General features: G+C 43.4%; 1 protein-coding gene across 1 annotated transcript in view; it reads left to right on the top strand.

Moving 5' to 3' along the window:
• The window catches only part of LOC137374871 (protein FAM124B), a 48986-nt gene extending 38184 nt beyond the window's left edge, over positions 1-10802 (top strand). Inside the window, exons 3-4 of the mRNA XM_068041438.1 lie at positions 53-795; positions 7860-10802. Coding sequence (XP_067897539.1) covers positions 53-795; positions 7860-8594 — 1478 coding nt within the window. The 3' untranslated portion in view covers positions 8595-10802. The remainder of the gene's footprint in view (positions 1-52; positions 796-7859) is intronic.
• The last annotated feature ends 11502 nt before the right edge of the window (positions 10803-22304 follow it).

Here is a 22304-nt window from a genome sequence, read left to right as displayed (position 1 = left end):
CAGTACTTTTAAGTATTCGTGTTGTTCTGATACCGTTTGTTTTATTTTTAAGGTGAATTTGTGCAGGAAGAGGGTCAGGACCCTTTCCAGATGACTGTACATCTTCTTGCAAATCCTGGTGAATCTCGAGGATTACAGAAAACTTTAGACTGCCTATTGCATTGGCTAAGCCCAGATATCCAGTTGTTCCATGTTTCTGAGCGGGCAACTCCAATCAAACTCTCTGAGAGACAGCACAGAAAAAACTCTGGCTACCCATCTATCACTGTTATTCTGTTCCTGCATGAAGACTTTGGTGAAGAACGAATTTTACAAGTTCATGACTTTTTGCAGGGCCCACCATGGCATTATCATCACAGTGAGAGTGTGGGTGGGAAAATCCTACCTTATATGATTTGTTGTCAGGACTTCTATTCTTTGGATGCCAACATGCCGATCTGGGCTGTAAGACAAGTGCATTATGGGAATGAGATCCTGCGCGTTACCGTGTGCTGCAGCTATGAAAATTTTCAGGATGCTGTCAAACTCTATGAGTTAATTTTGCAGAAGAAAGCTAATGTGCAGAAAACTGACTTCTGCTGTTTCACAGTATACTCGAGCCCAAGTTTCTGCATCCAACTTTCTTTAAAACAGTTGCCACGTGGAGTTCCTGTTGATCTGAAAGAATCAGCTGTGTTGCAGTTCAGAGTGCATGCAATTGGAGAGCTGGTACCACTTCTTCCAAATCCGTGCATCCCCATCAGTAATACTAGATGGCAAACTGAAGACTATGATAGAAACAAGATCCTTTTCCAAGTAGGTATAGCACATTGAATAAGTGCTGAGAGTTTCTGTCAGGAGAATAGATTACCTTTAAAAGATTACTGTAATTATACAAGCACTAGTTAATTGAGCCAGCAAGACGACTTTTAATGTTGCAGTATTACTGGATGGTACCAGTAATTGACTATAAATTGAAGTTCATACAGTATACACGTGTATTGTGTTTAGTTGAAAAATGCAATGGGGAACAAACAAGAACTCGTGTAATGATGAACATCTCCAAACTGGAATATTTCTCATGCATATAATTAAAAATGCCTTCACTTTAATTGCTGGTACACATGCTGAGCAAAAAACAGCAGGAGTTGAAAAGTCCATGACCAACTTTATTACTAAGTCATTTATAGTTTAGATGCTAGATAAATAGGTCATAATACAGGGATTTGTATTGCCCCCACATGGTACAGTTATGTATTTGACAAAAGATTATTGATGAAAAATTTAATGTCCTGGCTATGGTAGGAGAACGATTATAGCTGAATGCTACTAATTAAAAGCATTATTAACTTCCTTTAAAAACAATTGTATTCTCCTGTTTTGGGTCCCTTGCACTGTCCCAGGTCAGAAAGTGACTACCTTCTAATGCCAGTCTTGGGGTAGGAGATGGATTGAAGTTGACAAGGTGACTGAAGGATGGTAGTTATTTCCTCTTGCCCTTAAAAGTAAACACACTCGGTCCCTTCCTAGTGTCTCATTGTTGAGTTTGTAGGAACATAGGAGTAGGAGTAGGCTATTCAGCCCATCAAGCCTGTCCCACCATTCAATAAGGTCATGGCTGATCATCCATTTCAATGACTTTTTTCCCACACTATCCTCATATCCCTTGATGTCATTGGTATTTAGAAATCTTTCAATGTTTGCTTTAAACATACTCAATAATTGAGCTTCCACAGCCCTCTGGGGTAGAGAATTCCAAAGATTCAGAACCCTCTGAGTAAAGAAATTTCTCCTCATCTCTGTCCTAAGTGACTTCCCCCTTATTTTGAAATTGTGTCCCCTGGTTCTACACTCCCCAATCAGGGGAAACATCTTGGCTGCATCTACCCTGTCTATCCCTTTAAGTATTTTGTAGCTGTCAATGAGATCACCTCTCATTTTTTTGAAACTCTAGACAATGCAGGCCCAGTTTCTCCAATCTCTCATAGGACAGTCCCGCCATCTGGGAACAAATCTGGTAAACCTTTGTTGCACTCCTTCTATGGCAATAATATCCTCCCTAAGGTAAGGGGACCAAAACTGCACACACTACTTCAGGTACGGTCTAACCACGGTTCTATACAATTGAAGCAAGACTTTACTACTCTTGTACTCAAATCCTCTTGCGATAAAGGCTAACATACCTTTAGCCTTCCTGATTGTTTGCTGCACCTGCATGTTAGCTTGCAGTGACTTATTAACAAGAACACCCAGGTCCCTTTGTACTTCTGCATTTTCTAATCTCTTACCATTTAAGAAATACTCTGCACATCTGTTCCTCCTACCAAAATGGATAACCTCACATTTTTCCACATTATATTCCATCTGCCACATTCTTGCCTACTAACTAGGTCTGTCCATATCCCCTTGAAACCACTTTGCATCTTCCTCACAACCCACATTCCCACCTAGTTCTGTGTCATCCGCGAACTTGGAAATATTACTTTTGATCTCCACATTCAAATCATTGATATATATTGTGAACAGCTGGAGCCCAAGCACTGATACCTACGGTACCCCACTAGTCACAGCCTGCCAATGTGCGAATGATCCATTTATTCCTACTCTCTATTTTCTGCCTATTAACCAGTCCTTAATCCATACCAGTATATTAGCTCCTATCCCATGTGCTTTAATCTTGCTAACCAACCTCCTGTGGGGGATTTTATCAAAAGCCTTTTGAAAATCCAAGTATGCTCCATCCACCTACTCCCGTTTATCAATTCTGTTAGTAACATCCTCAAAAAAAACTCCAACAGGTTCATCAAACATGATTTCCCATTCATAAATCCATGTTGACTATGCCCAATCAGATAATTATTATCCAAGTGTCCATTTATCACATCCTTTAAAATAGATTCTAGCATTTCCCCTACTACTGATGCAAGGCGAACAGGTCTGTAGTTCCCTGTCTTCTCTCTCCCTCCCTTCTTAAGTAGTGGGGTGACATTTTCTACCTTCCAATCTGCAGGAACTGTTCCAGAATCTATAGAATTTTGGAAGATGATCACCAATGCATCCACTATCTCCATAGCTACCTCTTTCAACACTCTGGGATGTAGAATATCAAGTCCCGGGGACTTAAAAACCTTCAGCCCCATCAATTTCTCCAATATAACCTTCTTACTAATAATTTCTTTCAATTCCTCGTTCTCCCTAATCCCTTGGATCACTAATTCTGGAAGATCTCTTGTATCTTCCTCAGTGAAGACAGACACAAGGTTATCATTTAGCTTCTCTGCCATTTCTCTATTCCTCATTATAAAGAACAAAGAACAGTACAGCACAGGAACAGGCCATTTAGCCCTCCAAGCCTGCGCCGATCTTGATGCCTGCCTAAACTAAAACCTTCTGCACTTCCGGGACCATATCCCTCTATTCCCATCCTATTTGTGTATTTGTCAAGATGCCTCTTAAACGTCGCTATCGTACCTGCTTCCACCACCTCCCCAGGCAGCTAGTTCCAGGCACTCGCCACCCTCTGTGTATAGAACTTGCCTCGCACATCCCCTCAAAACTTTGCCCCCCTCACCTTAAACCTATGTCCCCTAGTAACTGACTCTTCCACCCTGGGGAAAAAGCTTCTGACTATCCACTCTGTCCATGCCGCTCATAACTTTGTAAACATCTATCATGTCGCCCCTCCACCTCCGTCGTTCCAGTGAAAACAATCCGAGTTTATCCAACCTCTCCTCATAGCTAATGCCCTCCAGACCAGGCAACATCCTGGTAAACCTCTTCTGTACCCTCTCCCAAGCCTCCATGTCCTTCTGGTAGTGTGGCGACCAGAATTGCACGCAATATTCTAAGTGTGGCCTAACTAAAGTTCTGTACAGCTGCAGCATGACTTGCCAATTTTTATACGCTATGCCCCGACCGATGAAGGTAAGCATGCCGTATGCCTTCTTGACTACCTTATCCACCTGTGTTGCCACTTTCAGTGACCTGTGGACCTGTACGCCCAGATCTCTCTGCCTGTCAATACTCCTAAGGGTTCTGCCATTTACTGTATACTTCCCACCTGCATTAGACCTTCCAAAATGCATTACCTCACATTTGTCCGGATTAAACTCCATCTGCCATTCCTCCGCCCAAGTCTCCAAATTCTCCTGACTCTGCCAGTAATGGATCCACATTTGTCTTAGCCAAACGTTTCCTTTTTACGTACCTGTAGAAGCTTTTATGATCAATTTTTGTTTTTTGCTAGCTTACATTCATATTCTATTCTCCCTTTCTTTCTCAGTTTCTTCGTCCTCCTTTGCTGTATTCTAAAATCCTCCCAACTATTTTTGGCAACTTTATAGGCCTTTTCTTTTCATCTTATACAATCCTTAACTTCCTTTGTTATCTACGGTTGACTGCCTTTATTTTTGGGGTTTTTGTGCCTTTAAAGGAATGTATAGTTGCTGTAAACTATGTAATATTTCTTTAAAGATTATCCATTGCCTATGTACAGTCATACAATTTAATGTATTTTCCCAATCCACCTCAGCCATTTTGCCCCTCATACCTTCATAAGTTCCTTTGTTCAAATTTAACACCCTGGCTTCAGATTGAACTACCTCACTTTCAAACATAATGTAAAATTCTATCATATTATGGTCACTCATCCCTAAAGGTTCCTTTAAAGCAAGATGATTATTAGCCTTTTCTCATTACCTAAAACTAAATCTAAAATAGCCTGTTCTCTAGTCAGTTCCTCAACATACTGCTCTAGAAAACATCCCTAACACACTCCAGAAACTCATCCTCCACAGCATTAGTGCTCATTAGGTCTATCTGCAGATTGAAGTCACCCATGATTACTGTATTAACCATTCTACATGCTTCTCTAATCTCCAGATTAATACCATGCCCCACACCACTACTGTTTGGTCTATAAACAACTTCTGCCAATGTTTGCTGCCCCTTGCTGTTTCTTAGCTCCACCCAAACAGATTCCACATTTTGTTCTTCTGATCTGAAATCCTCCCTTACTGATGTACTGATCCCATCCCTTATCAGCACAACACCACCTCCTTTTCTTTTTTGCCTGCCGTTCCTAAATGTCAAATATCCTTGAATATTCAGTTCCTAGTCTTGGTCATCCTGTAGCCACGTTTCCATAATGGTAATTAGATCAAACCCATTTACCTCCTATTTGGGCCTTTAAATCATCTACCTTGTTGCGAATGCTTCGTGTATTCAGGTAGAGTGCCCTTAATCTTGTCGTCTTGACATTCTGCATTCTAAGCCTAGTTGATCCTCGCCTTTGTTTCACCTGCCTTCTAATGTCACTTGCTACTTTTCGACCTCCTGTTACCAGCTTTACTTGCTTCCAATTTGTGCTACCCCTCAGTTTCCCAACCCTTTGACAAGCTAGTTTAAACCCTTCCCAACAGCACTAGCAAATCTCCCTGCGAGGATGTTAGTTCCGGTCCTGTTGTGTAGCCCGTCCATCTTGTACAGGTCCCACCTGCCCCAGAACTGGTCCCAATGCCTCAAAAATCTGATTCCTTCCCTCCTCCACCAATTCTCCAGCCATGTGTTCTGTCAATCAATCCTCCTATTCCTATGCTCACTAGCATGTGGGACTGGCCACTGCTCTTGAGGTCCTGCTTTTTAATTTCCTTCCTAACTCCTTTAAAATCTGCTTTCAGGACCTCATCCCTCTTCCAATCTATGTCATTGGCACCAATGTGGACCATGACCTCCGACTGTTCTTCCTCCCCCAGAAGGATGTCCTGCAGCTGCTCCATGATATCCTTGACCTGGCACCAGGGAGGAATACACCATCCTGGAGTCATGTCTACTGCCACAGAAACACCTGTCTGATCCCCTGACTATCAAATCCCCTATCACTATTGCTCTTCCACTTTTCTTCCTCCTCTCCTGTGCAGCTGAGCCACCCATGATGCCATGGACTTTGTTCTGGTTGCACTCCCCTGAGGAACCATCACCCTCACCAGTATCCAAAATGGAAAACTGTTCAGCAAGTGAGATCGACTCGGGACCCCTGCACTGCCTGCCTGGTATCTTAGACTGCCTGGCGGTCACCCTTTCCGTCCCTGCCTGCATGTTCCTAACCTGTGGTGTGACCACCTCCCTAAACGGATGCACAACAGTGACTCCAGCTGCCGCCCGAGCTCCGACACCCGGAGCTCAAGTTTCTGCAGCCGGTGACACTTCCTGCAGATGTGTTTGTCTAGGACACGTGGTGCGTCTGTGACTTCCCACATACCGCAGGACATACATTCCACTTGGCCGCACTGACGTAACTTTAAAAACTTTTTATTACAATGGGAAGTAGAATAACTTACCAGTTACTCACTAATCCGCTTCTTACCCTGTACCGAAGCGAGAGGCATCTGCTGGAAGCTCTAAAAAGGTAGAAGAAAGGAGCCCCTCCCTCATGCACAAAACTCCCACTTTACATTCTGTATGAGCAGTCACAGATAGGCACCTAGATCAACCACTCAATGATATCATGCCTTCTGAGCTGCATATCACTCATTGTCTATAAATGTAAAGTTATTTTGGATCATTAGGTAAAAGAAATTCCATGCATCAGCTTATATTGATTGAACAGCAGGGCATTTGGCCCAGTTGGTCTATGCTGGTGTTTTTGCTGCACAAGAGCGTCCTTATATTCCTTTCTCCCTCATGTGCTTATTTGGCATCCCTTTACATGCATCTCTGCTATTTGCCTTAACTAATTCATTGTGCTGGTGCATTCCACATTCTTACTTTGGGCAAAGAAATTTCTCCTGAATTCCTTTTCAGATTTATTTGTGAAAATCTTATATTTATGACCTCTAGCTTTGGATTCCCTCACAAGTGGAAACATTTTCTCCATCAAACCCTTTCATTATCTTGAGGCTCTCTATCAGGTCATTCTTCAGCTTTCTCTTTTCTAAAGTAAAGAGCTCCAGCCCATCAGCTTTTCCTGATAAGTATATCCTCTTGGTTCTGGTATCATCCTTGTAAATCTCTTTTCCCCCTTCACCAGTGCCTCTATGTTCCTTTATAATATGGAGGCCAGAACTGTCTAACCAAGGTTCAATACAAGTTAACAATTTACCTTTATCTGAAATTCATGTAGTTGTTCTGTCCATTAGTTTCATCAATGTCAGCAGTCTGGAATTGATTTCCTATTAGCCTGTTACATTTGCTTCAGTAATAAAGGCCCTGCCAATATCTGCTTATTAATCTGTGGCATTAATTTAATTAAGTATTTAGTACTTTTGTACAGTCCATATGGGCCCACAATATCTAGTGTAAACTGGTTGAATTTCAACTGCAACTGGGATATCACTGTTGCGCTAAGCATAAGTCTGTTGCTAGAACTTTTCTCTGCTTGTGAACCAACATGTATCATGCAAAATGTGTTCAGTACAGTGCAAGCATCTAGTAGCCTCTTCAATAAAACTATTATTGAATATTTTTCAAAATAGGTTAATCTGTAAACTTTCATCAAATACCTCAAAAGTAGTTATTGAAAAGGAAGCAGAGCACTTGCAAAGCACTACAAAGCCAATTGCTTTCAGTAGTTAACTGGTTAAACTCACGACAGAGTGGTTTGACTGTTGCCCTGTTGCAGAATAACAGTTTCTTTTAATACTCTGTCCCTTCAGGTTTAGTACTTACTCATAGCTTTCCTTATGGCAATTCAAATATATTGAATTTGGTATTTAAGGTTAATTTTTAAGTAGTGCTTTTATTATGTAATTACTACTTGTGTTAAACTGAGGCTCATTGGAAATGAAAGGAGCTTGTTTTATTTGGAGTGCTTGTTGCTAACTAATACCATGTGCCTTTTAAGGATCTTTATATTAATCTACTGACCTTAAACCTCTCAACAGGTCAGAAGGAGCATTCAGAACTTGGACAGAAGTTGCTCTGCCTCTCAAGTGCATGGCAGTAGGGGATTGAGCAATTACACGTGTAGTTCAGTGCCATGCAATCAGAATTCACTTTCAGATAAGTGGCTGTACAACGAAACGCTTCAGGCCAAGAAGAAAATGGTTTCCACTTTGACAGAAGATGATCAAGAGAGGAGGTGTGTGAAAGGAAAACAAAGAAACTGTTTGCATGGAATGCTGGATAGAATTGAAAATAGCACCTCAGAGAGTTTGTGCAGCACACCCAAAAGCAGCTCCTGTTACTCATCACAGCGCAGCAGTCCAGCAACGTTGTCTCGCTGTGATCTAGCGTACTATTACAACAACACATCTACAAAGCTGCGGAACTTGGATCATGAAATCAGCACTGGAATACAAAATGCAGAAACTGATGTTGATACCGGATTCATAGTTACACAGTCTTACTTGTTTACTGACGATAGCCTCTGTTCTTTAGGCACATTTTCAACAGGTTTAAAGAGCAGTCTTCCTAATTTAAGTTCAAAAAGCCATTCATTAAAACCAACGTTAATTACTGGACTAAAAGGTGGAATGTCTTCTGAGAGTAACAGTATTTTGTGCAGAAAGTTGCAGACCTCCAATGATGAGAAGTGTGCACATTTTTGTCAACAGTCACTTGAAGCCCCCCAACAGTTCTATGAAAGTGGTGCAGAGGAAGAAGAATTTTTCATCTAGATAGACAGATGACAACTATTTTTGGTATTTTAGCCTGTGAACTTTCATGTTATTAAGTACAAGTACTTGCAGGAGGCAACATTATGGAATAACAAAATGCAGGCGTTTTGTCATTTAAAGAAAAAATGTCTGTGTGTCTCCTGTTTTTATTAAATTTGGTATCATTTCACTTGCACTGATTGTAAGGATTTGTTCTGTAGAAATAGAAGCCAAATTCTGGTGAGCTGTGGATGTGCAGAATTCTTGAAATTATAATCTTTAAATTGTAAATCATTCTTACTAAATGAATAATTTAAATCTAATGTTAATTTGGAGTTGCAGAAACTGCACAAATTTATTTTCTTGTAGCTCTAATCTGCTAAAATAGGTGTTTTAACAATATTTATCTTTTGCCAGGTTGAGTAATCTCCATGATGTATATGCATACTTTGGTCACTGCATCCTTCAGAGTTTAAAAAAAGGGGGCTGTACATGAGGGCATAGATTTTTTTTAAATGTTTAAAAGCATTATGATCAACTTGGAACCTGTTTGGATGATTTTTTAATTTATCAGACTTATATTTTTGTTTTGCCATTGGAAGATTGGATTGCTTGGAGGATTTACTGATCTTGACCATTGAATGGATATCAGTTGATGCATACAGTTGAAGTGCCTTCAGTTAGGTAATGCAATTCACATTCTGCAGTTGGATCCTATAACTTATCCAAGTCATTATCTGGATGTCTGCAGTGCTCACTGCTTAAACATGAATATGATTTGATAAGATATTAGAAAATTTATTTTAATTATTTTTAGCAGTTTATTTTTTTAAGTAAAATCCTTGAGTCTCTTTTTAAATTTACTAATTTTATAGCAATTTCACAATAAGTGTTAAAACAGATATGTTTAGAAAATATTTGTGATCACCATTACAGTTTTTGAATTATATTGTTCCATTTTATATAACTGAAGCCCAGAACTGAAAGTGATGTACAATTAATGAATCATGTATGTATATTCTTATGTATGAAGATAACACTCCAGCCAGACCTACTTTCTTGTGTGTTATCAACTTTTTAAAATAATGCTATCTATTAATACTCATCATTGGGGATCTCGAGCTGCACCAAAAGCAATTCCTCTTATTAACTGCTTTAAAGCATTCTGGGGAGTCAGTGGTAAAAATAAATTCAGTAATGCTAGGTGACTGACTTATATATAGAAAATGATATAGTTGTCATCTAAAGTAACCCATTAATGCATGCTGTAACTACTGACACTCAAGTAAACTCTATAGGATTTATTTTCAATTCCGTGGCACCTGATAAAATTATGAATACTGCAACAACAACAACCACTTTAATTATTTTGGAATATACCCATATGCTACTGTGCACAACACAAAATACAATGCTATGTACCAGGTAAATTAGCTTTTAATTTTTGACTTTACCACAGAAATGCAGTTACAGTTTGAGTGTAACACTACATATGAAGTTTTTGAACAGTGTTCCATATGTAAAAAAAAAATCAATCCAGGCATTTCAGTCTTGATTTTGTTGCACATACATTTTTTTGTCCTTCTATTGTATTCAACAACTTCATGTCCAAGTTCTTTTATGCGCATGCATTTACATTGTTGGGAGAGGATTAATGTTTCAATGAATGCAAATTGTAATGAGTTTAGTTTGCAAAATAGAATATCCAAGTGTTATGTGATCCAATAGCAAGCTGAAAGATTAAGCCACAGCAAATGTTGCAAGGAGTCATCTTGTTATTGTGTTCATTCCCAGGACAATAGGTAATTATTACATTGTACTTGGAATTCCAACAATAACAAGTGGAGTGGAACTCTAATAATATGCATTGAAGATTGTAGCTGGTTAAGTTAGCCTCCCCTTTTCTCCCCTGGATTGCTTTAAATTTGTTTTTGGGATGTGGGTGACCATGGCAAGGCTGTATTTATTTCCCATGCTTGGTTGACCTGAAAAGGTTGTGGTGGAGCTTTATTTGGAACCATAGTTGTCCTTGCCGGAATGGTACTTCCAAGATGGTTAGGACGGGATTTCCAGGATATTGACCATCAACAAATTAAAATACTACTATTTCTTTCTGTGGTAATTTGATTGCCTAGAGAATTGCTTTGCAGCACAAGATGACATCATTCACACATTGAAAACAATGCATTTTGCTGTAATTTAATTCTATCTTGTTAAAATTATATTAGAATGCCAATGTATTTGAATCTGATATTGTGCTTTAAGATGTATGAGTGTTTAACTGTTGTATTTTCTCAAAACTTTGACATCTGAAAATATAGTATCACAACTGAAGAAATGGTTATTTGAATCTATCCTTTTAAGTGCAAATGCATAAATTCAGAAAACATGTTTTTTGAGATTTCATACAATCTCTCTCACTTTACATTTAAATGCTGCCCCTCAGAGATATAGGCATGGGGTCAATTTCTGGTCGTGTGCCTATAACACTAACACGTGATTTCACAACTACCTCGATGCTGTCAGGTTGTCAATTTGAGCAGACAATAGTTAGGCTGGAATGACTAAAGCCAACTTGCTCTGCTCCTGCTATAAATTCTGTACCTTTTACCTCCTACCCTGTCCCCCTACCTCCTACCCTGTCTCTCCCCACCCCGCCCCCCCCCCCCCCCTCCTCCATTGAGGCTGTCTGCTCGGGCTGAAGGAGACAATGCAGTACCTCGATGTCTGTTTGACCTCAGTCTGAAACTCCATTACAAACTCTATTAAAAACACTACTTCTACATCTGTAACATTGCCTTTGCACATGCCTTTGCTGTCATTCATGCCCCTTTTCTCCAATGTTCTCCATTTTTAAGAACCACATTGCATAAATTCAAACACATTCATAAGACAGGTGTTACGACCCGGTGAGAAATATGTCTAGGGGTCTGTTACTATCTTCACCTGGTCTTAGTGTAACAGGGTTTAATTTTAAACACACTGTGCTTTGAGCTCCCCTTTTTGTGAATCCTTGTTCACAGTTTTCAATTATAAGGCAAAGAAATGAGCACACCAGGTTTTAAGAAAAAATGAAATTTATTAAACATTAAACTTAAAACTCTAATATGGTTCACGCCTACGGATATATGACGCACCTACGCTAGCATGCACACATGATGTACACATGCAGATAGGGACAGAAAAGAGAAGAAAAGATAAGGTGGAATAGTTTGAGGCAATATCTTGTTACGCTGCTTCGAGCTCACTGTTTAGTCCTTTTGTAAGTAGTCTTGCTTTCGTTGGGGCAAAGTGTTGTTAAACCTTGTCCACGAAGGAGACTTTTCTCTGAGTTTCACGTTTTCACAAGAGTCAGTTCCGTGGGAAGGAGATGGGAGCAGGAGACAGGAGAGGATGTAATTCTTGCTTCAGTTCCAGGTGCACACAGCGTTCTGAGTTCAAATTCTGTCTTTCCAGTTTAACACTCCCTTAGTTGGCCAGCAGATGGTCACGTGACCGACTGGTTTGATCAGGTCTCTTCTGTGTATTGGGGTGGGGACTGGTTCCTTTGTTTCAACACCATCTGGTACTATGCAAATGTCCTTCCAGTCAGGGGCTTGCAATTTTAAGTTTTAATGTTCATGTGGCGAAATCATGTGTGCCTCAGTCTTGGCAGGTGGGTGGGTGGTTCGCCTGACACAGGAGTAGGCTATTGAGCCCCTTGAGCCTGTTCTGCCTTTCAATGAGATCAAGGCTGATCTGTATTCTGAGCCTTGTCTAGCAAAAATCTATTGATTTCCAATTTAACATGATTAACTGAGCTAGTGTCTATTGCTTTTTGTGAGGGAGAGTTCCACCTTTTGCGTGAAGTGTTTCCTAACTTCTCTCGAATGACCTGGTTCTGATTTTAAGGTTATGTCCCCTTATCCTAGACTCCCCCACCAGCAGAAAACTGTTTCTATCTGTGGTATCATTTCCTTTAAAAATCATTAAAAACCTAAATCAAATTACCCCAAACCTATTATATTCGAGGGAATACAAACTTAGTTTGTGTAATCTTTCCTCATAATCTAATCCTTGGAGCCTAGTAATATTTTGGTAAATCTGCACTGCACTTCTTCCAAGGCCAATATGTGGTTTCTGAGGTGCAGAACTGTGCGCAGTACTGAAGATGTGGTCTAACTACAACTAAGGCACGATGGCTTTATACAGCCATAGCAAAACATACTACATTTTATATTCTATCCCTCAAGTTATAAAGGCTAACATTCCATTAGCTTTTTTGATTTTTGTTTGTACCTGACCAGTACATTTAGAATGATCTGTGTACATGTACCCTTAAATCTCTTTGAACCCCTACTGTTTCTAGATCTGTCACCTGCACCTTGACCCACTCATCTATTACATTTGCTCTCACTGACCGCAATTGATTGCCTGTTTCCCAATGTGCACTAAATGCACGATCCCTTTTCACAATACCTTCCATGGAATTGCCCTGCCCTACCTCTGTAAGCTAACCTCAGCAACAATTGGGACTTCAGTAGCCCTCACTATCCCTAGAATGAGGAGGGGAAGAAAAGCAACTGGGGTCTCACTCTTGATCATTATCCCGTGACTCCTGCTGGAATTTGCATGTGTATGGAAATCGTGTAGCTTATGTTGCCCTGCATAGTTGAATAGTCTGCCAGCGCTTACTGCCTGGAATTCTGCTGCTCAAATACAGAAAGTCATAAATGTTTTGCAATCTATACCATATATTTTTAAATTAACCTATATATAAATTTGTCTTGTATTCTTACCAATTATATGAGCTATCTAACCTGACCTAATTACTTTGAAAGGCACAACTCAATTTGAATTTGAACAATCCAAAGTAATTAATGTCCTCAAAAACAATTGCTCAGGCATTTGAATATCCCTGCCAGCTATAAAGAAATTGTGAGCCTGTCAGGTAATTGTGTTTACATTGTGTGTCTCCCCAACGCCCAAGAGACAACCAAATAGTAGTCCACTCAACATATGTCTTGATTTCTGAGTTGTGTTGGTTTCTCATTCCTAGTTCTTTGACAAATTTTTTTAAAAAGCCAATACCAAGCTAAAACTAGACATAAAATGTTGCCACAGCTATTACTATGAAATTGTGTGTGTCACTTGTGTGGTTTTAGTACACACGATCATCAAAGGCAAAGCAAGGATAAGAGTGGGCCAACTCTGTGGATGTTTTCTGCAATGTATTTGGGAGGATGCCAGTCAGCACTTGATCTTTGTCTCCTATTTTATTATGAATTTTAGATGGAGCTTTCATAACACTTTACATGTTTGAGTGGATTAATTTCCTAATACACTGTGGATCTATAGTAAAGTTTAAAGTAAGAAAGCCCAGTATTCTGGAACTGCATAGAAATCCAACCATATCAACATTGTGGCATTTGCAATATTTTTCTTCTTTATTCGTATGATGAAGTGAAATTGCCTTTTAATACTTGTACTTCAGGAGAGACCTAGCTAATATGTTAGGCACAATTATGGTATGTTGGAATTATGATGTAAGGTTCAATGAGTAACATAACTCACATGCTGTAGTCGAACACTGCAGCTGATCTTACTCTTGTTTATCATCCATGTAATTTATCTCAGTTCAGTGTAAAGCATCATGAACAAAAATTACTGAGACACTGTATCAATGTTGCTACAGTTATGGCAGAAACACAATTAGTAAGAGGCTAAAGAGAAACTATTCTAATTGTTTTTTTTTGTTTTTAGCTGTTTGTCAAGCTGTACTGAATAGAAAGGCCCTCTGATAGCCTGTAAGTAACTTGCATATAATTTTACATGTTGAACTTCTCATTTACCATTAATGTTTAAAAAAATAATGAGGGCGGGAAATTAGTCCTCATTTTATCTGTCTTCCACCTGAAAAACATGAGCAATAAGGATCAATTAGGGGTTCAAAGTTCTGCACCCAATCTGCACCTTTTGTATTGATAAAGGCAACTTTCCAACTATTTGGGGAGTCTGCCAAAACATTTTTTAGGCCTCTTGCATATGTTATTGAAAAAAGATTTACGTCTATAATAGCGCATTTCACAATTTTAGGATGTCCCATTACACTTTCCAGCCAATGATGCACTTTTTGTTTGGACTGTAGTCACTTGTAATGTAGGAAATCCGGCAGCCAATTTGCGCACAGCAAACACCCACAAACAGCAATGTGATAACAAGATACTCTGTTTTAGTGGTATTGGTTGAGGGATAAATATTGGCAAGGACACCAGGGATCATGCCTCTGCTCTTCTTCAAAATAGTGCTATGAAATCTTTTCTTTCTTTTGGCCTCCTTATCTCGAGAGACATGGATACGCGCCTGGAGGTGGTCAGTGGTTTGTGAAGCAGCGCCTGGAGTGGCTATAAAGGCCAATTCTGGAGTGACAGGCTCTTCACAGGTGCTGCAGAGAAATTTGTTTGTTGGGGCTGTTGCACAGTTGGCTCTCCCCTTGCGCCTCTGTCTTTTTTCCTGCCAACTACTAAGTCTCTTCGACTCGCCACAATTTAGCCCTGTCTTTATGGCTGCCCGCCAGCTCTGGCGAATGCTGGCAACTGACTCCCACGACTTGTGATCAATGTCACACGATTTCATGTCGCGTTTGCAGACGTCTTTATAACGGAGACATGGACGGCCGGTGGGTCTGATACCAGTGGCGAGCTCGCTGTACAATGTGTCTTTGGGGATCCTGCCATCTTCCATGCGGGCTCACATGGCCAAGCCATCTCAAGCGCCGCTGACTCAGTAGTGTGTATCAGCTGGGGGATGTGGCCGCTTCAAGGACTCTGTGTTGGAGATATAGTCCTGCCACCTGATGCCAAGTATTCTCCGAAGGCAGCGAAGATGGAATGAATTGAGACGTCGCTCTTGGCTGGCATACGTTGTCCAGGCCTCGCTGCCGTAGAGCAAGACGTCTCAATTCATTCCATCTTCGCTGCCTTCGGAGAATCTTTTACATCCCATAATAGGGTAGACAGGGCCTCGGTTTAATATTTCATTCAAAAGACAGCACTGAATGTCAGCCAGGATTTTGTGCTCAAGTTAATGAGGGATTAACACCTACTTAGGATCCTGCTGTGAAATTGGGCAGTGTTAAGCAGAGCAGATGTCTAGTCTGCTCTCGTCACATTTCCCAGATTTACATACAGCTGAAACAATGATCAGCTGGAGGTTGCTATCAAACTTACTTCAATGTAGATCCAGCAAGAGCCAAACTCCATAGTACTACTGGGAGCCATGGGCGTATCCAAACTATCCCCTCCCATTCCCTTCCCCCTACCCTCAAGCATTACTAGCCTGAAAACAGATACAGATCAATGTCTAGCCAAAGAATCCTAGAAAGACCTGTGTAAAAGGAGTAGTTTCCCAATAATTAGAGATTGTTGAAGTTCTTTCACTTGTAAAATACTTTTATATCCTGCTCATAGTCGCAGAACTCATAATTATTTAAAATGCATGGAAACATTTTTGGAACCCATTAAGGCCTTAAAGAATTTGCTACTAAATGTATTCTAGTGTATGTGACAATAGACTGATAAATTATTTCTCATAAAATGCATGTGTTACACACAATCCCTTATAAAATCATTTGCTGGATTTAATAAATGCTAAGTCTTAATTTCATTTCATCAATCATTTTTAATAATGCCAACATTTGATTTTTTTTCATTTTTACTTGGTTATCATAAGCATGAGAACTAAACAGAAGCTTACTGGAATAGCTGTGCTGCCTTTATAATCTTCTGACTAGTCCTTTTTATAGGCTACTGATCACAAGGTTGCCTTAGATGAATGGGCTCTACAGCTGAGAATACTATCTCCCATTATACCATATGACTGTTTATTAAATGAGTCCAGTGTCATAGCATCGGCTCCTTCATTGGAACCGTCTCATTAAAAAATTTGAGCAGCCAACACTGGTTCATTAATCAAAATTGCTTTCAGCCTCTCAAAAGATGCTTGGCACTACCCCTGACTACGCTACCTTGGTTTCTTGTCACAAATCTGTCAGTGGAGCAGCTGTAGTAAAATTTGGTACAAAACTTGCAGTAGAAACCACACATCCCCAAAAAACCTCATGATTTCTCGCTTAATCCTCGGGTAGGGAACTCCACCAATGCTTATATTTTCACTGTTCTTGGTGACACTTGTCCCTTTCCCTACTTTATGCGTGAGGTAGATTACTCTGGCTTTTGCAATTCACTTTGGCAAGGTTTATCACTAAATCAGCCGATTGTAATTTTCTAAATTGAGCTTCTAGCTGTTCCAAGTGGTCCTTCCAAGTGTCACTGTACACCAGCACTTCATCATGATAAACCACACAGTTAGGAACACTGGCTACCCCTTGGTTCATTAGTCTCTGAAACGTGGCTTGGGGCATTTTTTAGCCTGAATGGCAACACTCAGCATTGGAAAGGACCGTCTGGTGTGACAAAGGCCAATATTTCTTTAGCTCTGGGTGTTAAGGCAACCTGCCAGTATCCCTTTAACAAATCTATTTTTGTAAGAAATATGGCACTGCCCACTCTGTCAATACAGTCTTCCAAGTGACGAATTAGTAGGAGTCTGCAGAATCTAATTGAACATCAGGTTCAGGCATTAACATAACCGAGGAACTCCAGCTGCTCTGACTTGGTTTCAATTAGGTGGTTTTTCAGCATGTTTTGGATTTCTGCTTTTATCTGGGCCTGTTTCTCTGAAATTAGCGATAAGAATGCTGTTTTATAGGAAAGGGTTCCCCTACAGGCCTATCGGGGAAAATAACAGCAGCAGCCAGAGCAGTGGCACCACGGCTGGCACTGTTCAGCAGGGAGGGACAAAGCACAGAAGAGCAATAGTTATAGGGGATTCTATAGTCAGGGGCACAGATAGGCGCTTCTGTGGACGTGAAGGAGACTCCAGGCTGGTATGTTGCCTCCCTGGTGCCAGGGTCAAGGATGTCTCCGAACAGGACAGGGGGCATTCTGAAGGGGGAGGGTGAACAGCCAGAGGTTGTGGTACACATCGGTACCAACGACATAGGCAGGAAGAGTGATGAGGTCCTGTAGGGGGAGTTTAGGGAGTTGGGTAGAAAGTTAAAAGACAGGACCTCTAGGGTCGTAATCTTGGGATTACTCCATGTGCCACGTGCCAGTGAGGCTAGAAATAGGAAGATAGTGCAGCTAAACACGTGGCTGAACAGCTGGTGTAGAAGGGAGGGTTTCAGATATCTGGATCATTGGGATCTCTTCAGTGACAGGTGGGACGTGTACAAGAAGGACAGGTTGCCTCTAAACTGGAGGGGCACAAATATCCTGGCTGCGAGGTTTGCTGGCGTCACTCAGGAGGGTTTAAACTAGTGTGGCAGGGGGGTGGAACCAGAGCAGTAGGACAGCAGGTGAAATAAATGAGGGGGTACTAATAAATAAGGCCAGTAAGACTAAGAGGGAAGAGCAGGCAGGTAGATGTTGCTGAGCACAGAGGGACTGGTGGTCTGAAGTGCATTTGTTTCAATGCGAGAAGTATAACAGGTAAGGCAGATGAACTTAGAGCTTGGATTAGTACTTGGAACAATGATGTGTTGCTAAGAAAGAGACTTGGTTGAGGGAAGGACAGGATTGGCAGCTAAATGTTCCGGGATTTAGCAGCTTCAGGCGGGATAGAGGGGGATGTAAAAGGGGTGGGGGAGTGAATTACTGGTTAAGCTGTACTGTGGGAGGACACCTCGGAGGGGTCATGCAGCGAGGCAATATGAGTGGAGCTCAGGAAGGGTGCAGTCACGATGTTGGGGGTTTACTACAGGCCTCCAAACAGGCAGCGGGAGGTAGAGGAGCAGATATGTAGACAGATTTTGGAAAGATGTAAAGGTAACAGGGTTGTAGTGGTGGATGATTTTAACTTCCCCAATATTGACTGGGACTCACTTAGTGCTAGGAGCTTGGATGGGGCAGAATTTGTAAGGAGCATCCAGGAGGGCTTCTTGAATCAATATGTAGATAGTCAACTAGGGATGGGGCCGTACTGGACCTGGTATTGGGGAATGAGCCCGGCCAGGTGGTCGAAGTTTCAGTAGGGAGGCATTTTGGGAACAGTGACCATAATTCCAAAAGTTTAAGGTACTTGTGGATAAGGATAAGAGTAGTCCTCGGGTGGAGATGCTAAATTGGGGGAAGGCTAATTATAACAATATTAGACAGGAATTGAGAATTTAGATTGGGGGCAACTGTTTGAGGGTAAATCAACATCTGACATGTGGGTGTCTTTCAAACGTCAGTTGATTAGAATCCAGGACCGACATGTTCCTGTGAGGAAGAAGGATAAGTTTGTCAAGTTTCGGGAACCCTGATAACGAGGGATATTGTGAGCCTAGTCAAAAAGAAAAGGGAAGCATTTGTAAGGGCTAGAAGGCTGGGAACATACGAAGCCCTTGAGGAATATAAAGACAATGGGAAAGGAACTTAAGCAAGGAGTCAGGAGGGCTAAAAGGGGTCATGAAAAGTCATTGGCAAACAGGATTATGGAGAACCCGAGGCTTTTTATACGTATATAAAGAGCAAGAGGGTAACCAGGGAAAGGGTTGCCCCACCCAAGGACAGAGAAGGGAATCTATGTGTGGAGCCAGAGGAAATGGGCGAGATACTAAATGAATACTTTGCAATCAGTATTCACCAAAGAGAAGGACTTGGTGGATGATGAGTCTGGGGAAGGGAGTATAGATAGTCTGGGTCATGTCGTTATCAAAAAGGAGGAGGTGTTGGGCGTCTTGCAAAGCATTAAGGTAGATAAGTCCCCAGGGCCTGATGGGATCTACCCCAAGCAGACTGAGGGAGGCAAGGGAAGAAATTGCTGGGGCCTTGACAGCAATCTTTGTATCCTCATTGGTACAGGTGAGATCCCAGGGGACTGGAGAATAGCCAATGTTGTTCCTTTGTTTAAGAAGGGTAGCAAGGATAATCCAGGAAATTATAGGCCGGTGAGCCTTACGTCAGTGGTAGGAAATTATTAGAGAGGATCTTCGGGACAGGTTTACTCCCATTTGGAAACAAATGAACTTATTAGCAAGAGGCAGCATAGTTTTGTGAAGGGGAGGTCGTGTCTCACTAACTTGATTGAGTTTTTTGAGGAAATGACAAAGATGATTGATGAAGGAAGGGCAGTGGATGTTGTCTATATGGACTTCAGTAAAGCCTTTGACAAGGTCCCTCATAGGCAGACTGGTACAAAAGGTGAAGTCACACGGGATCAGAGGTGAGCTGGCAAGATGGATACAGAAACTGGCTCGGTCATAGAAGACAGAGGGTAGCAGTGGAAGGGTGCTTTCTGAATGGTGGACTGTGACTAGTGGTGATCCGCAGGGATTAGTGCTGGGACCTTTGCTCTTTGTAGTAATATAAATGATTTGGAGGAAAATGTAGCTGGTCTGATTAGTAAGTTTGCGGACGACACAAAGGCTGGTGGAGTTGCGGATAGTGATTAGGATAGTCAGTGGATACAGCAGGATATAGATACGTCAGAGACTTGGGCGGAGAAATGGCAGATGGAGTTTAATCCAGACAAATGTGAGGTAATGCATTTTGGAAGATCTAATACAGGTGGGCAGTATACAGTCAATGGCAGAACCTTTAGGAGTATTGACAGGCAGAGAGATCTGGGCGTACAGGTCCACAGGTCACAAAGTGGCAACGCAGGTGGATAAGGTGGTCAAGAAGGCATATGGCATGCTTGCCTTCATCGGTGGGGCATAGAGTATAAAAATGGCAAGTCATGCTGCAGATGTACAGAACTTTAGTTAGGCCAACACTTAGAATATTGCGTGCAATTCTGGTCGCCACACTGCCAGAAGGGACGTGGAGGCTTTGGAGAGGGTACAGAAAGAGTTTACCAGGATGTTCCCTGGTCTTGGAGGGCATTAGCTATGGGGAGAGGTTGGATAAACTCGGATTGTTTTCACTGGAATGATGGAGGTGGATAGAGGTTTACAAAGTTATGAGCGGAATGGACAGAGTGGATAGTCAGAAGCTTTTTCCCAGGGTGGAAGAGTCAGTGACTAGGGGAACCTAAGTTTAAGGTGCAAAGGGCAAAGTTTAGAGAGGATGTGCGAGGCAAGTTTTTTACACAGAGGGTGGTGAGTGCCTGGAACTTGCTGCCGGAGGAGGTGGTGGAGCAAGTACGATAGCGACGTTTAAGAGGCATCTTGACAAATACATGAATAGGATGGGAATAGAAGGATACGGGTCCCGGAAGTGCAGAAGGTTTTAGTTTAGACAGGCATCAAGATCGGCGCAGGCTTGGAGGGCTGAATGGCCTGTTCCTGTGCCGTACTGTTCTTCTTTATCCTTTGTACATCCACATCACGTATGGATAAGGTTGTACATCCTGGTTTGTTCCTCTAGATTCTTTAAATGATGTGAGTAGCCTTGTTAGGTCTTCTGTCCCCCCCCCCTCTCTGTCCCCCCCCTCTCTGTCCCCCCCCTCTCTGTCCCCCCCCCCCTCTCTGTCCCCCCCCCTCTCTGTCCCCCCCCCTCTCTGTCCCCCCCCCCTCTCTGTCCCCCCCCCTCTCTGTCCCCCCCCCCTCTCTGTCCCCCCCCCCCTCTCTGTCCCCCCCCCCTCTCTGTCCCCCCCCTCTCTGTCCCCCCCCCTCTCTGTCCCCCCCCCCCTCTCTGTCCCCCCCCCTCTCTGTCCCCCCCCCTCTCTGTCCCCCCCCCTCTCTGTCCCCCCCCCTCTCTGTCCCCCCCCTCTCTGTCCCCCCCCCTCTCTGTCCCCCCCCCTCTCTGTCCCCCCCCCTCTCTGTCCCCCCCCCTCTCTGTCCCCCCCCCCTCTCTGTCCCCCCCCTCTCTGTCCCCCCCCCCTCTCTGTCCCCCCCCCCCTCTCTGTCCCCCCCCCCTCTCTGTCCCCCCCCCCTCTCTGTCCCCCCCCCTCTCTGTCCCCCCCCCTCTCTGTCCCCCCCCCCTCTGTCCCCCCCCCCTCTGTCCCCCCCCCCCTCTGTCCCCCCCCCTCTCTGTCCCCCCCCCCCTCTGTCCCCCCCCCCCTCTCTGTCCCCCCCCCCCTCTCTGTCCCCCCCCCCCCTCTCTGTCCCCCCCCCCCTCTGTCCCCCCCCCCTCTCTGTCCCCCCCCTCTCTGTCCCCCCCCCTCTCTGTCCCCCCCCTCTCTGTCCCCCCCCCCTCTCTGTCCCCCCCCCTCTCTGTCCCCCCCCCCTCTCTGTCCCCCCCCCCCTCTCTGTCCCCCCCCCCTCTCTGTCCCCCCCCCCTCTCTGTCCCCCCCCCCTCTCTGTCCCCCCCCCCTCTCTGTCCCCCCCCCCTCTCTGTCCCCCCCCCCTCTCTGTCCCCCCCCCCTCTCTGTCCCCCCCCCCTCTCTGTCCCCCCCCCCTCTCTGTCCCCCCCCCCCTCTCTGTCCCCCCCCCCTCTCTGTCCCCCCCCCCTCTCTTCCCCCCCCCCTCTCTGTCCCCCCCCCTCTCTGTCCCCCCCCCCTCTCTGTCCCCCCCCCTCTCTGTCCCCCCCCCTCTCTGTCCCCCCCCCCTCTCTGTCCCCCCCCCCCTCTCTGTCCCCCCCCCCCCTCTCTGTCCCCCCCCCCTCTCTGTCCCCCCCCCCCTCTCTGTCCCCCCCCCCCTCTCTGTCCCCCCCCCCCTCTCTGTCCCCCCCCCCCTCTCTGTCCCCCCCCCTCTCTGTCCCCCCCCCCCCTCTCTGTCCCCCCCCCCCTCTGTCCCCCCCCCCCTCTCTGTCCCCCCCCTCTCTG

The sequence above is a fragment of the Heterodontus francisci genome, chromosome 11 (genome assembly GCF_036365525.1).
Source record: "Heterodontus francisci isolate sHetFra1 chromosome 11, sHetFra1.hap1, whole genome shotgun sequence".
Taxonomy (NCBI): Eukaryota; Metazoa; Chordata; class Chondrichthyes; order Heterodontiformes; family Heterodontidae; genus Heterodontus; species Heterodontus francisci.
Note: the sequence above shows the minus strand (reverse complement) of the source record. Positions and strands in the feature narration are given on the sequence as shown.